The sequence below is a fragment of the Tachysurus vachellii genome, chromosome 4 (genome assembly GCF_030014155.1).
Source record: "Tachysurus vachellii isolate PV-2020 chromosome 4, HZAU_Pvac_v1, whole genome shotgun sequence".
NCBI lineage: Eukaryota > Metazoa > Chordata > Actinopteri > Siluriformes > Bagridae > Tachysurus > Tachysurus vachellii.
In genome coordinates, this window is record NC_083463.1 from 24021123 (window position 1) to 24037656 (window position 16534).

At 37.2% G+C, this 16534-nt stretch overlaps 2 protein-coding genes across 2 annotated transcripts; one reads left to right on the top strand and one right to left on the bottom strand.

Annotated features, from left to right (window-relative positions):
* Positions 1–449: 449 nt before the first annotated feature.
* tmem74b (transmembrane protein 74B) lies at positions 450–5515 on the bottom strand. The gene is made up of 2 exons (XM_060867148.1): positions 5352–5515; positions 450–2179 (listed from the first exon to the last, which is right to left on the bottom strand). The coding sequence occupies exon 2, from the start codon at positions 2130–2132 to the stop codon at positions 1512–1514; it is 621 nt and encodes a 206-aa protein (XP_060723131.1). The 5' UTR covers positions 2133–2179; positions 5352–5515; the 3' UTR covers positions 450–1511.
* A 3339-nt stretch (positions 5516–8854) lies between these two features.
* blcap (bladder cancer associated protein) lies at positions 8855–15254 on the top strand. Its single transcript, XM_060868429.1, has 2 exons — positions 8855–9025; positions 14374–15254. The coding sequence occupies exon 2, from the start codon at positions 14498–14500 to the stop codon at positions 14759–14761; it is 264 nt and encodes an 87-aa protein (XP_060724412.1). The 5' UTR covers positions 8855–9025; positions 14374–14497; the 3' UTR covers positions 14762–15254.
* Positions 15255–16534: the final 1280 nt, after the last annotated feature.

Sequence of the window (16534 nt, forward strand, 5' to 3'; positions counted from 1 at the left end):
CAATTTAATGAGTGATATTTCTGTTTGTAGGTTTGAATTCCAATTAGTCAGTTTATTAATGCACATGATAAAGAGTCCTTTTAAAACTCTGTGCTTCTTAAACCTTGACCACAAGTATAAACTGCAACCTAGACTTGCAATTTCTCTATACATCTATCTACACATCAGAGTGTGTGTGTATATATAGATATATAGATATATAGATAGATAAGTATAATCTTCTAATTTCTTCTGCTCTTGATTGTACCAATTTTGTGCCTACTTTCTTAAAAACTCAAACTTGGCCAGAATTAAACAGAAAATGCTCAATATATCTATATTTTGTGTGTGCTATGTATACCTGTCTCAAATGTCATAATTATAATCTATTATAGACTCAGTTTTGTGTATCCCTTGCACATAATGCCAAACAGCTACTTCTCGATTATTTAAGTGCCCATAATGTTAAGTAGTACTATATAACTATTCACAACTGTATTCTTTCAGAATGTACTTTTCTATATGTATATTAAACTTGTATAATAAATGTGAATATTGTGACTTTTCAGAATATATGCTTCTATGCTGTCATTTATGTATTTCTTGCATATAAAATCTGTGTATCAGTTATGCTCTGCTGTATAAATTTGAGGCTTCACTACAACAAAATAAAACGCAACAATTTCTAAATTGCCTATTCTTAATGTCCTATCCTAATTCATAAGTGTAAGGCCATCCTTAAAATATTTTGGTTTGCAGTAACAGTAAAAGAAAGAAAGGAGAGAAAAAAAAAAAGGGGTCGGTAGGTAGGTCTATTTTTTTTTTTTTACAAGTACAATTTTGGTGATGGTGATTGCGTAGGTATGAATTTAAACAAATTAGCATATTGTGATGTCACTGACTGGGTCTTCAACCTGTGCCTTCAGTCAAACACACCATTCACATTTCTGTTGTAAAAAGAGAAACATTTTTTAACGCAAATTTACAACCGTCAAGTCGGTCGGACTTAAAGCAAAAAAAAAAATACATTTGAGTTGGTCCTAAATTGACAGGGTCGGTCGGGTTACAGCAAACAAGAATATTTTTTAAGGATGGCCTAATCGACAGATTATAATGGTTAAGGCAATGTTGTGAGGGGTTTCAGACTGCTATCTTTCAGAAATCTAATTTAACAAACCTGTATAAAATTATTTACAAGTTATTATAGTTAATATATACTTTCATATGCTGCATTTTGTTTGGTAGAAGAAGGGAAAAATTTTATCGCAGTAGGTCATGGCACCCTTGGACTGTTTTATATATTCAGTGTTCTTGTATTCTTTTACAGGTTGATCTTATATAATCCCAGCTAAGATTCAAATATATGGTACCTTTTATATCATTAAAGTGTCTCTTCATGTTCATTTGTTCATTGTGTACTTACAGTCTATAGAAGTAAGGAGCCATTTGGGAATCGGCTATTTGAGTGGCAGGCACTGTTTGGGCTTGTGCTACTGAGGTTGCCTTAGATTTTCTTCAGCACTAAGTGCATCCTAAGTGTCTGTGCTTGAATAACACTCCGTGATAGGTTCACTTCCATTTCCAGATGCTAACTGTCCCATCCTCATGTTTATTGAGCCATAGGACTTCATAGATCTCCTTAAAATGCCAAATTTTTTGCGGTGATAAAGTTCACCTTTGCATAGAGAAATCATTAACAGAACTGACAAGAGCATCCCACCTAGAGTGAGTAAGCCAAGTCCAGCAATGATGCACTTATCAAGGTGAGAGCTGAGCTGCGCATAGTACATCTCCAACTTTTCCATCTGGCGTGCTGTAACCTGGTCTGGATTTATTTGAGCCTCCCGTGGAATGATGTAGGCAATGACAACTAAAACAATTCCACTTATGAGAAAAACCAATGCCAACATGAAGCTGTAATCAACAGAATGCTCTTCATATACTGGTTCTTGTTCTTCATCCGAGTAAACATCTCCTTGAAGAATCTGAGAGCTAGTTCCACCGCCACTGTCAGAGGGGAAATGTTGACTTGTTGTCCTGGAATTAACACCACATACCCTGGTTTCCTCTTCCTCATTACAGAAAGAAGTGTTTTCGATGCCATGTCCCGAGGGCCTGAGCTCATGGAGCTCTACACAATTCACACACTCCATCCACACTCAGATTGGATGCTCATGATTAAACAAAGGGATCGTTGTGGCTGGAAACAAGAAGTCAAATTATTTATGCAACACAATTAAAAGCAACAAGAGTTAAGCAGATTGCTATACAGTTTATGGGTGCACTGTTCAGAGTACTTGTATTTAAAATGTATCAAATTACTAAAAATGCAGGGGTGGACACATTACTAGCTGGATGCCTAGAATGAACAAGCTTTTATGTTCAGGCTATTTTTTGTTCCATAGTTGTCTAATAGACAAGTGGGTTGAGGATGAATGGTTCATTCTGAAGACAGACACACCACAATTATAAAAGTATATGCATACTTTTGCTACCAGGTTAATCCAATTTTTTTATTTATCCCTAAAATGTTTGATTGTTTTTCATTTGTACTTAGTATGTATTTGTCACTTAATTTGCATATGTTGTAATTTTACATTGAGGCTGGAAAATATCTGATATGTCTTATCTTGATTTCATCCTATTACAAAACAGAAATCTGTATTTAAGATAGTATTAGCCATTTACGAGTTGCAGAATTGTTTTACATTGTCCCTCCGTATTCACATGTTCAAAAGAAATTTATCTCCTTCAAATTAAGGAGATAGAAGTGTTGAATTTGCATTTGTATTCAGAAATTCTTAATCGACACCAAAAGAGATGTCAATGCAAGTGATGAAGGCCATCATTAGCCTGAATAAAATTACAGACCAATCGGAAAGATAGAAAAGTGGCCAAATCAACAATATGGTACATTCTGAAAAATAAGGAATACAATGGTGAGCTCAGTAATACAAAAAGGCCTGGAAGACCACAAAAGAAAACTAAATTGGATTCTTTACTTGGAGAAGAAAAGCATCCAGCCATGACAATAATAGTCTATCTATAGTCTGTCTATAACCAAGAAATGGTTTCATGATGCAAACCACTGGTAACACTCAAGAACAGAAAGACCAGGATAGACATATTAATAGAAGTAGACTTAGAATACACTTCTAAAACATCTAATAAGAATTACAAGTTTTAAAACAAGTTGTTCTAGACAGCTGTTCTTTAACCATACCAAGAAAAAAGGGAAAAAGAATATGGAGAAGGAAAAAACATAATCGGTCAGATGAGACAGATTTATGAATGTGCATGAATAACTGGCAATGGAGCTTGGTCAGTGGTGATTATTAATGACAGAAGTACCATGATGAATTCTGACGTGAACAGAGCTATACTTTCTGCTCATATTCAGAGTGCAGATGGACTATGATCCAAAATATATTTATAGTACAGATGGATCATGATCCAAAATATTATGTGAAACCAAACCGTGGAAAAGAAATACAATGTTAACTTGACTTCAACTTAATAGAGTATGCTTTTCACAAAACTAAATTGTTTTGACTGTAAGGGATTATAATGCATGTTTATACATATGTTAGTCAATATTTGTTTCTCCATTTATTTCTGAACCTGTGAAAATGAAGGGACATTGATTCAAATTGTCACTGCCCATATATATATATATATATATATATATATATATATATATATATATATATATATATTACACTGCTCAAAAAAATAAAGGGAACACTTAAACAACACAATGTAACTCCAAGTCAATCACACTTCTGTGAAATCAAACTGCCCATTCAGGAAGCAACACTGACTGACAATCAGTTTCACATGTTGTTGTGCAAATGGAATAGACAACAGGTGGAAATTATAGGCAATTAGCAAGACACCCCCAATAAAGGAGTGGTTCTGCAGGTAGTGACCACATGCTTTCTGCCTGAAGTTTCGGTCACTTTTGAATGCTGGCAGTGCCTTCACTCTAGTGGTAGCAAGAGACAGAGTCTACAACCCACACAAGTGGCTCAGGTAGTGCAGCTCATCCAGGATGGCACATCAATGCAAGCTGTGGCAAGAAGGTTTGCTGTGTCTGTCATCATAGTGTCCAGAGCATGGAGGTGCTACCAGGAGACAGGCCAGTACATCAGGAGACGTAGAAGAAGCCGTGGGAGGGCAACAACCCAGCAGCAGGACTGCTACCTCCGCCTTTGTGCAAGAGCACTGCCAGAGCCCTGCAAAACTACCTCCAGCAGGCCACAAATTTGCATGTGTCTGCTCAAACGGTTAGAAACAGACTCCGTGAAGGTGGTATGAGGGCCCGACGTCCACAGGTGGGGGTTGTACTTACAGCCCAACACTGGACAGGACGTTTGGCATTTGCCAGAGAACACCAAGATTGGCAAATTCGCCTCTGGTGCCCTGTGCTCTTCACAGATGAAAGCAGGTTCACACTGAGCACATGTGACAGACGTGACAGAGTCTGAATCCAATTGAGCACATCTGGGACATCATGTCTCGCTCCATTCACCAACGCCACGTTGCACAACAGACTGTCCAGGAGTTGGCGGATGCTTTAGTCCAGGTCTGGGAGGAGATCCCACAGGAGACCATCCGACACCTCATCAGGAGCATGCCCAGGCGTTGTAGGGAGGTCATATAGGCACGTGGAGGCCACACAAACTACTGAGCCTCATTTTGACTTGTTTTAAGGACATTATATCAAAGTTGGATCAGCCTGTAGTGTGTTTTTCCACTTCAATTTTGAGTGTGACTCCAAATCCAGACCTCCATGGGTTAATAAATTTTATTTTCATTGATAATTTGTGTGATTTTGTCAGCACATTCAACTATGTAAAGAACAAAGTATTTAATAAGACTATTTCATTCTAGGATGTGTTGCTTAAGTGTTCCCTTTATTTTTTTTTGAGCAGTGTGTGTGTGTGTGTGTGTGTGTGTGTAGATTCTATCCTAGAAACAATTAACAGGGTGGAATACACCATGGATAGTATACCAGTGTCTACGGCTTGCTGTTACTGACTAGAGTTTGATACGGCTACGGCTTGCTGTTACTGACAAGATTGCTAGTGTAACTTTAACTTACTCTTCAATTAGATCTCATCCATGTGTAAAAACGCACATGGTCTATAGAATCCATTGGCTCTTTTACATTTGTTGTACTAGGAGATTTATTCATGGAGCATTTACAAGGCACTTTGACCTTGTTCTGGCCACTAACCTTCCCTTTCCGCATTTGTGCACAACTGAAATTTCAGTACATAAATACCATTATGATGTTTTCAGCAGACAACGAAGGAAAGCTGCAACACGGGCGAAATTGACGCCAGTGATGTATGGAGTGTTTCACCTACCTTCAGGTGCTGATGAGCGCCAATCACCTACTGTAGCATTGTTACGGATTCTGCGTGTTGCCAGGAAAACCTCAGAGAAGAAGTGACCGTGTGCAATCCGACATATTATATATAATATGCGTTAAAAAGCAACAATTCAGTTCATTCAAAGCCGCAATTAAACAGGTATCATTTTTAACGTTAACAATAATTCCGACAGCGAGTCAGCGGTGCCGTTAAGGACGTGATCCGCCCTTCGGTCTCAACCAAATGCTTTGAAATAAAGGGGGGGGAGCGGACATGGCGTGTTATTCGTAATGCTTTCAAAAACATCGAATTCTTGAGTACTGATAGTGCACCTATTGTCTAATATTAGCAGGTACCGTTCAATTAATTTCAGCACGACGCTGTAAAAGTTCATACAATTTTGCTTTTCCGTTTTTAAAACACACCCCGTCGCTTCTCCTATAATTAATTCATCTGCTACTCGGCGGATAAACATAAACAGATCACCATAAGCTCTTGTGCTTATAGTTTATTTCTAAGATAAATGTGAAACAGTAATAAGTATTAGTAGTAGTAGTAGATATAAGTAGCTTTTTTTGTCATTTTCTGCTTGATTGTTTTTAAATTTAATTTCACAAAGAATTTAGATAATTTAGAAAATCATAATGCAATGTTTCTTAACTCACCTTTGGGTCAAAGGCCTTTTATGTTTGAGCCATTTATAATTTTTTTCCTGGGTGGCTAACATGGTTAGATGGGATGAAATTCATACATTCTTAAAAAGAAAATATTGACCTGGTGTAAAAATGATAAATAAGCCACACCAGGCTTGTTTTGAGACACAAAAATTAAAATCACACCTTCAGATTTTCCAGTGATTTGCAGAGGCCATGATTTCAAATCTGTTCTTGTTAATCTCATAGATATGTTTATGCATTTTATCAGTTTTGCATTTTTCATATTGATTATACAATTTACAAACTGATGATACAATTTGTAATTTAGTATTAAAACTGTGTTCTATTTGTTAGGATATCTAAATTGCACCTTTTCAATATTATCTTTGTGTGTTTATATAGTGGCCTATTTTAATATTAATGTCATATGCATAATTTATTTTGCATTTGATTTAGCATTTGCATTGCATTTAATATACAGATTTTTTTTCTTTGTAAATACTGAAGGTACAATGTTTAAAAAACTAAAAAAAAAAATTTGCTATCTGAGGTAAATGATTTTAAATATCAAAATCAGGATTATTGGCTCACACACACAAGGAATTTGGTTCCAGCTGTTTGTGACTCTCAAAAGTACATAACATATATATATATATATATATATATATATATATATATATATATATATATATATATATATATATATATATATATAGTATATAAATAGTATGTAAATAACATTATACTATGCATTTAGCTTGGACTATACAAGACAAAACAGACTATACAAGACAAGACAAAACAGACTATACAAGACAAAAACTATAAAATACCTTTTTATTTGAGTTTTGGCAAAGCATATTTTCATGTATAGCATGTTTTATTGGTTTAGACCTTCATTCTTCAATATCGAATCAACATCATTTTCTAAAATTATATGAACACATTAAACGAAGTTAAAATATCATTCTAACATTCTATTTTCCCAGTCTGATGTTTCGTAAAAACACAATTTAAACTAGATTTGTAAAGTTCATCGCAACAGACTTTGATGTTGGCTTTGACGAGGTAAGTATTCGCAAAGGCCGGTGCTTTTTGGAGGCGAGTGGACATAAGGGTCAGTGTTACTTTTGGAGGCAAGTGGACAGAAGGATAATGTGCCAAAACATTTGGAGGCAAGTGGAGACGAGCATGTGACGTCATCCAGATAATCCTGAGGAAGTTCCCCTCATTGGGCTGAGTGTTTTGATATGTCACATGTTCATGTTGTGCTAATTTTTGATTTTCACGTGACATCACGTGACGTCATCAGAATACCCGCGAGGCAGTTCCTCTCATTGTGCTGAGTGTTTTGATATGTCACATGCCCATGTTGTGCAAAATTTTTTATTTTCACGTGACATCACGTGACATCGGTGGCTTAGTGGTTAGCACGTTCGCCTCACACCTCCAAGGTAGGGGTTCGATTCCCGCCTCCACCTTGTGTGTGTGGAGTTTGCATGTTCTCCCCGTGCCTCGGGGGTTTCCTCCGGGTACTCTGGTTTCCTCCCCCGGTCCAAAGACATGCATGGTAGTTGATTGGCATCTCTGGAAAATTGTCCATAGTGTGTGATTGCATGAGTGAATGAGTGTGTGTGTTTGCCCTGCGATGGGTTGGCACTCCGTCCAGGGTGTATCCTGCCTTGATGACCAATGACGCCTGAGATAGGCAGAGGCTCCCCGTGACCCGAGGTAGTTCGGATAAGCGGTAGAAGATGAATGAATCAAGTGACATCATCAGAATACATGTGAGGAAGTTCCCCTCATTGTTCTGAGTGTTTTGATATGTCACATGTCCATGTTGTAAAAAGTTTTTTGATTTTGCATATTTTGGGGGTGGGACTGCGGCACAAGGCCAGTCGGTACACCAATTTAAAAGTTTGTTCAGAGTATCACCCTAAAGGAGCTGGCCGAGTTTGGTGTAGATAGTTTGAAAGCTTGCCAAGTTATAAACCTCCAAATTTTATAATGGGAGTCTATGTGAAAAAAGGCCACTTTGAGACCCAGTACCGGAAGTACCGGTACTCAGATCGCTTAGAAAAGTAATAGCAACAAACTTCAGACCAGGGTCTACAACATATCCGAATTTGGTGCATGTGGCTCGAAAGCCCTAGGCCGCATTAAATTGTATAAATTTTTGTCTAAGCTGAAATAGGAAAACAGAATGTTGGCTTCTACAAAGCCAACATAATGACATAATATCCATCAGTCATTTCAGAATATCTGTGAGGTGGTGTTGTTTCTATCCCAAGATTCCAGGGGTCAAGATCCTGGTTTAATGCTTATGACACATACTTTCATTATGTCACATGAATTAAGTCGTGTTATTCCTATAAAGCAGCTCCACTGAAAGGTTTTAACAAACTATATTTCGACTTTTTCTAATTAGACCTAAAAATAAATGCAGAAAATAAATAAATCTTATTGCATTCATTGAGGCACATCTAAGCCTGGACATCTGCAGATCATCTGAATCAACACAGTTGTGATCCAGGTTCAAAACAACACATCTTTAACTTTTGATCACACCTTCATCTCTCACCACAATTGTTATCTCATATTCTTTTAATTTTTTATATATAACTGTGGCAAGAGCTCAGTTTGTTTTTAAAAATCAACTTAATTCTCAGATACTGATTGCAAATTAACATTGTTTTGATCCTAGTTTTAAATACTGAGTACAGCTTAATTTTGTTTTAATCAGACTTTCACACTCATTTTACTTCCATTTTACTTGGAATGACGAACAAATGGCTGATGTGGGCGGATCTTCTAATCTACACAGTGAGCTGCATTCGGCCTCAGAACCATGCAGCGATTGCGTGTGTATGATGGAGCGAATTAGAATCAGGCATTTTGCAGAACACGACACGTATGGGGTCCTTGACTGTTCGCTAAATCCAAATAACCTTATGTGAGAAGCTGTGGAGTTCGTGTGGGTGAAAGCTCACTGTTTATTACGAAGAATGGCAGGTATGTTGTTTATGAACCGTGGTAAATTGTTTTTGATATATATACATATATATATATTTTTATAGTTTTGTCCTTTCTGGCTCGTCAAAGTACGCCTGACGTTAGCTAGTTACTCCTGATGTAACGTGCTAACCAGCTATCCGACGACAGACATATTGAGCCTGCTGTTATAATTAACTGTTCAGAAAACAGGAAAATACCCGCAAATCACTGATGAAATTAATAACAATATGGCATACACGAGTTAAGTTATTTTTTCTAGGCTGGTTTAAAGTAAGCCAACTATTTCATATTAACCTGGTTTAACTTAAGCTAAGCTTCCGTAAGCTAATCAGTGAAACATTACTCTGTTCCTAACTGTGTTTGAACGCGTGCTGTTTATTTGTTCTCTCTGTATAACAAACGATGTGCGTTTCGGTCAACATTTTGTAGGTGAGTTTCTGACACTTTGTTTAACGGTTGAAATGCGCTAAAGAGACGTCCAGGCTTCAAACTAGCTATAGCAAGTTCACGTAAATACAAGGCCGATGGCTAAATATAGCACAACATAGTTTCTAAAAATACACCCTGTAGTGTATTAACGCGCTGTATTATAACGGCTTAAACACTTTTTGGAAACTAACCCGTTTTTACTTTAGCTAGTAAACCGTTAACGAACGAAGCTGAAGTTTGTTTCTGATTCGGAGTTTTCGTTCCGCCTTAAAAGCTACAATAGTTCAACTTTGCCGCATGGAGTTGGCGTCGTTAAGCACTAGAAGGCTGTAAAAGGGTAAACGTTTTATTTTGCAATTACAAGGCACACTAATCCTAAAAAACCTATGCACTAATATTTCAATTTAACTGCCTTTTCTTTGATTGATTGAACCACAAATTCGCCATGGAATCGTTAATGCGCATCTGCAGTGGCCCAACATTTATCTACAGAGTTGCTTTAGTTTATTGCCAAGATGTTGGATTGACTATGGGAGAGTCGTCTTCTCCAGCACATCCCAAAAACTCTCAACGGGGTTAAAGCAGCGGTGTCCAATCTTATCTGGAAAGGGCCGGTATGGTGCAAGTTTTCATTCCAACCGAGCAGAAGCCACACCAGAGTCTACTAAAAGCCAAGAACAGCTGATTAAACCGGTGGAATCAGGTGTGGCTTCTGCTTGGTTGGAATGAAAACCTGCACCCACACCGGCCCTTTCCGGATAAGATCAGACACTGCTGTGTTAAGGTCTATACTCTGTCATGGCCAATCCATGTGTGAATATTATCCTCGTATCTCCAAAACCGTTATTTTTCAGGAAATTAAAAAAAACGGCATACCTTATCTGCAATGCCCAGGGTTTAGTCCGCTTTGCAGTGGATTGTCTTGCGCTAAATTCCTGTCCTCAGACGAGCACCAGATCTAGCGGGCTATTTTTTTTTCTTTGAGCCCAGTGTTTTGAAGACATTTACCTCAGAAGACGTGTTGATTTGTTGCGACTCTTCTTGAGGAGAAATATGCCGCGAAGCTCTCCCGTGGAGTGAGGAAGAGGTGGACAGTTAAGTGATTATTCGTATCATTTTGTTGACCACATTTCTTCCTCAAAGATGATGGTCCACCACTATTCTTCCAGGTTTAATAACATGCTGGACATTTTTTCAATTAGTTTCAGCAATCTTTTATTTATTATTCTAGTGTGCATATATAAAGTGGTATATTAGAAATAATATTGTAAAAATAAGACCCGCGTGGGGACTGACCAATTGCATCGATATGTGAAAAAATATGAAATTGACAAAATTTGGACATACGAGGTTTCCGCCCGACAGCGACGTTATGCTTCCTGAACCACTCTTTCACAATTTGAGCCTGGAATTGGGATCATGGAATATACATGTACCATCAGGAAGGAAAAATCCATTTATCCAAAAATCTGGTCATTCAAAAAGTGGGATAAATCTGGACTCATCAGACCATTTGAAGCCTTTTTTTTTTTTTTTTTATATTAACCTCACTAATAAGTGGTTTTCTTAATAACAATTAAACATAGCTGTGAGTTCTACTGTTTTTTTTTTTTTTATGTTTTGATTTCATCAAACATTTAAGTGATTATTCGTATCATTTTCTTGACCACATTTCTTCCTCAAAGATGATGGTCCACCACTATTCTTCCAGGTTTAATAACATGCTGGACATTTTTTCAATTAGTTTCAGCAATCTTTTATTTATTATTCTAATGTGCATATATAAAGTGGTATATTAGAAATATTTCACAGCAAAATGTAAATGTTTTCTCTGGACATGTGATAAACACCTGACCGATACCTCAAAAAAAGAAGCAGGACTTTTAGCACTGTGGTTAAGCCAGAGGCACTTGCCCTGTTGGTGAGAGGACATCAGAAAAGAATCTCAGAACACACATGTTACTTAACTTTGCCATATTACCATAATTGCTTACTATGTTGCATTGGCTCAAATTAAATTAATAGTGATATCCTATTTTCATGAAAGAAATGGAAGACACCAACTGAAAATATAAACAACAATCAGCATGTACTCCTAACACAGCTGAAATTAAAAGCCACTGGGAACCAACATGGGAGTTGGCAGGATGTTGCAAAATAATATGCAGATACACATATTAGTCTTCTGCTGTTGTAGCCCATCCAGCTAAACATTAAACGAATTGTGTGAAACTAGTTCTTCTCCAATCTCTTTCAACAAGATTTTTAAGTCTGCAGACCCTGCGCTCAAATGATGTTTCTTGTTTTTCCACACAACTCTGTGTAGCTCTAAAGACTTGTGTGAAAATCCCAGGAGATCTGGGGAAAAACTCAAACTGACACCATCTGGCACCAACAACCGTGACTCAGTTAAAGACATGAAGCTTGATGTGAACATTACTTGAAACTTTTGTCATGTATGAAACTTGACATACAAGTGAAGTTTGTATGACTTGTATGTTAATAGACATCATACAAGTCCCCCCGCCCCCCCAAAATGCAAGTGTTATCTGAGATTATATGTATGAGACAATGATAACTGAATAGTACTTAAGAACCCAGCAGACTTACCCAACAGCATACTGGACCTTTTAGCACATTATGTCACAGAAAGAAGGTGACGAGTAATTCCAGCGTTTTCGATGTGACATTTGAACTCGCTGAACATATGAAATACACATATAATCTGTTTGGGAAATCAATGTTCAAAGCACATTTGTTGACACCTAAAATTACTCTGAATGTCAAAATTGCAGTACTTTATATACTACGGTGTATATATTATTTACTGGAGCTGTCAAAACCTGAGCTTGGCCTATATGTGGCGTGAGTGACTCAAAGGGCATCTGTTCCATGCCTAAATCAGTTGGCTTCTTCGTGCACTTTAGAGATGCCTCTCTATTAAAAAGTGTAAACATGCAGAGCATTACAGCAGAAACGATTACGGAAGATAGTCTCTCAGGTTTTCATTTTTATTTTTTTTCACATCATAAATTTTTTACACATCATAAATATCATCATCGAGTGACCATTTGTTTTCTTAGGTTTGCTCGTGGTTGTGAGTATATTAGCTTATGTTACCTTTCACAGAAACAAAGTAGCAGGACCATGCTTTATATGATGTGCGCTTTAATTTTAGAATTTTATTTTGGAATTGTTGGATTTTTTTGCTTCAATGCTATTTGTGTAGCATAAACATAACCTCTGACACGTTATGGACATGACCTGGCCATGGACTTCACCGACACACTTAAGAGGCTTATAAATGTATAGAGAAGTGCTATTAAAGCAAGCTATCTGTGCAAAATGCTGTCATCTCCTTGTCAATCAGGAAATTTTCAAATGATAACATCTTGTATAAACATTGAGTCTATTTATACCCCTTCTTGAAACTGTTGATCACAGCCAATTTAAAAACTTCACTTTTATATTGCACACACCTATATGTGTATAAGTGTGTATATATAACATTTGATGAAGGTGGTTACATATATAAACTATAGACCCAAGTTAATAAGTACAGGTCTGTTTGTGTGTGCCCAGCTTTTTTTTCATGGTAAGGATGAACTTTTCTTGGACAAGTCAGCTGCTCTTTGCTTCTGCCTCAGTATGTTTAGGGGGTTTCAGACTGATAGTTTGGTCTGAAACGGAGCATGTTTTGCAAGAACAATTGATAATATGAAAGCTGTGATGCAGACCAGTAACCACACCAAGGCATTAAACCAGAGACTACTTTTAGGAGATGGTATACTTTTAGGAGATGGCTGCCATTTTTCCTAATTGGTGAATGTGAACATTGTACAGTTGAGAACCCATATCACTCAATTTTTAAAAAAAACTTAATCCTTAAAGGTTTTAGGCCTGTTTTACTGCATTGATATGCTGTTACGAAAAAGGTGTACAAAACCCACAGACAATACACATGTTTACATGCTCGTGTTGCACATTGCATCTTGCACTAGCCCGCTACCAGCTGCTTGACATTGAATGCCTCCTGTTTCACATGTACAATATCAAGGGAAGCATTGTATAGTCCACATATTTATATTTATTTCTCGAGTGTATTGTTTGTACTGATGACATAGTCCGTACCTTCCCACTGCCTCGTTGTTGTTTTGTTTTATGTTTTTATGTCTGTATGTATGTTGCACCGCTGACCTGTGAGACACTACATCTCGTTCCACTGCATGTTTCAACATGTAGCGGAATGACAATAAAGCTAACTGGATCTTGAGGAATTTTAAGGACATTTCCACAACATGTGTGAACTACCTACTTGTGTAGTAATGTAGTTCAGTATTTCAAAAGGCAGTGTACACTGTATTTGTTTTGAGAAATACTAAAGTAATATTGTTGTTTTTTTTTTTTTTTTTTTTTGGTAATATCTTGCAAGGTGTCACAGTGTCTCATATGTGATGGTCAAATTTCAGATACCTTTTGAGCGTTGTATGGTAACGGCATAGAAAATAAACAGAAAATGTTACCAGAATTTTGACTTTCATACAAATATATGTATTTTTGTGAAGCTTTAACAGTTACCAGCCCCGAATGTGATACAAACCAAGCAAAAGGACAGATTGGTGGTGATTAGAGCTAATAAACAAAAATGATCTAAATAGTGGATCTGGTATACCTTACTATTTCACCCTGCATCTTTTTGCCTACCTGGCTCTGTCTTTATTTTCTGCTCATACTATGTGTGATGCATATTGCTGCACACTGTTGTGATGACTCAAAAGATGATACTTTTGTATTTTGATGCATAACTAAGAACTAGTTGAGATTTAATTGTATACTGTCATGCTGAATACATCATCTTTAATAATATCCAAGTCTTGTATAATTAATTGCTTTTAAATCTTCTTATTCTCTTAAAGGCCTGACGTAATTTCTCGACTACAACACTGAGCTCCACCAGCAGTTGGTGGTTGTACAACACAGCCAGCCTTTGCTTTGGATATCTGTTTTGAAACCTGACCACCTCCAGCAACAACAGAGACAATGTACTGCCTCCAGTGGTTACTTCCAGTCCTGCTGATTCCAAAGCCACTGAACCCAGCTCTGTGGTTTAACCACTCTATGTTCATGGGTTTCTACTTGCTTAGCTTCCTGTTGGAAAGGAAGCCATGCACCATTTGTGCCTTAGTGTTCCTCGCAGCATTGTTTCTCATCTGCTACAGCTGCTGGGGGAATTGCTTCCTTTACCACTGCTATGACTCTCCACTGCCAGACTCTGCACATGATCCCAGCATTGTCGGCACCTAGACTCCAGGTTTTCAAGAAATCCTAAATGCTTCTTGGACAAAGCTTGGACAATGTCTGACTTTGACTTTTAATTAATAAATATCTAATGAGTAATGCTGAGACGTTTGCAGAAGATGAGAGCCTCACTGAAGTCATACTTTTATCACACAAACTAACATCTGCTGTTACTTTTTCAGTTCAAGAGATTACAAATATTGGCCCATGGGCTGCTTATAGGGTTCTTGTTTTAATTTTTCGTCCTGAGTTTCCTTTATTTACCTGGATACCAAAAGTTTCTGAGCAAGCATGTTTGAGTTTTATCATATACCTGTGTTCTTGTGTCAATCAGTTTAAGTACCAGGGTCTGAGATGACTTCAGTGTTGGTGAATGTACAAACTGGGCTTTCTAGAGCTTAAGAGTATTTAAAATAACGAGCTGTACTTGTGGGCAGCTCAGTTTGTTCAAATGCTGTTGCAGCTTTTAATTCAATAAAATTCAGAATGATTTAATTGTCTGTAATAACAAACTTTGAGTTTCTGACTATAGATGCTGGAACAATGATGAGAGGCACATAAAGGGGCATCTAGAGTTTGGGTTGACCATATTTGCTCTATGCTTGTTCATTGTCACTGAAATCTTACTCAGTCAAGACAGCTAAAACACGAGACAATATGCGTTAGATTTTTTTTTGTTTGTTTGTTTGACCAAATAAGGAATAACTACATTGCTTTCTTTTGAGTCCTTCCATTTTTTAATTTTGAATGAAAGCACACTTAAATCCTGCTGCTTGTTAAATTAGTACTGGAAGGTTTTAAAAAGATGATTATCAGTTATTAAAATATAATGCCCAAACACAGTAGAATCTTTTTGAGTACAAGTATGAATGCTTCCTCATACTGAACAGTGGGCACCATGGGACAAATTGCATTTAAACGTCCAGTGAAGACAGTTTTGGAGATGTTTCGGGGATGGACATGATGGAAATATGTGCAAAGCCAATTGTATGCAGTGTGCAAAAGTGAGCTGCTGCAAAATGTGTTGTATACTGTTATACCAACAATACACACAAACAAAAATACCTAAAAAAAAAAAAAAAAAAATAGCAATGACAATTGTGTGTACGTGTCAAGGTCAAAAGGGGATATTGAATCATGCATGTAATCAAGTTCTGTTATTATTTGCAAAAATAACATTAATGTGATTAACTAACCTAAATAATTTTGTCATATAAAAGTAGGATACTTCAAATGACATTATTTAATCAAATTGTTTATAACCTGTGATACTGGGCTCCATTATAATCATTTCTCTGATCATGTGAAAGAGGCTCCAGGTCCAGAATAAAGTAGTTACTGAAGATTATTAGTATTGGGTAACACAATGGACTGATATTGCCTTCAGGATGTATCCCTCCCTTGTACCCAGCGTTTCCCTAATTAGACTCTGGTTTCTCTGTGATGATGATAGGAATGCTAATGGTATAGCAAGTTTAAGCTCTTAAAGTAACAGTGTAGTAATTAGGAATTTTTGGGGTAGATCCGCACTATACAGCGCACCTAAAAGTCTTAAATTTTCTCAAAAATCGGCCGTGCAACTAATAGTCCGGTGCGCCTTGTGTGCACTGAGTTCCAAAAATCTGTAAAAATGTTGTGCGACTTTGGTAAGCGCTCCGCTTGATTGACTGTCGGACCATTTCCCGCTGACACAGGGATGTAATACGTACACTATGTACGCTGGCAGCGAAACCAATCAGAGAACATTACGTAATATGTACAGTACGTACGCTTACCTCC

Coding starts and splice junctions, on each gene's coding strand:
- tmem74b (XM_060867148.1), bottom strand. CDS start 2,132: ATGGAGTGTGTGAATTGTGTAGAGCTCCATGAGCTCAGGCCCTCGGGA.
- blcap (XM_060868429.1), top strand. CDS start 14,498: ATGTACTGCCTCCAGTGGTTACTTCCAGTCCTGCTGATTCCAAAGCCA.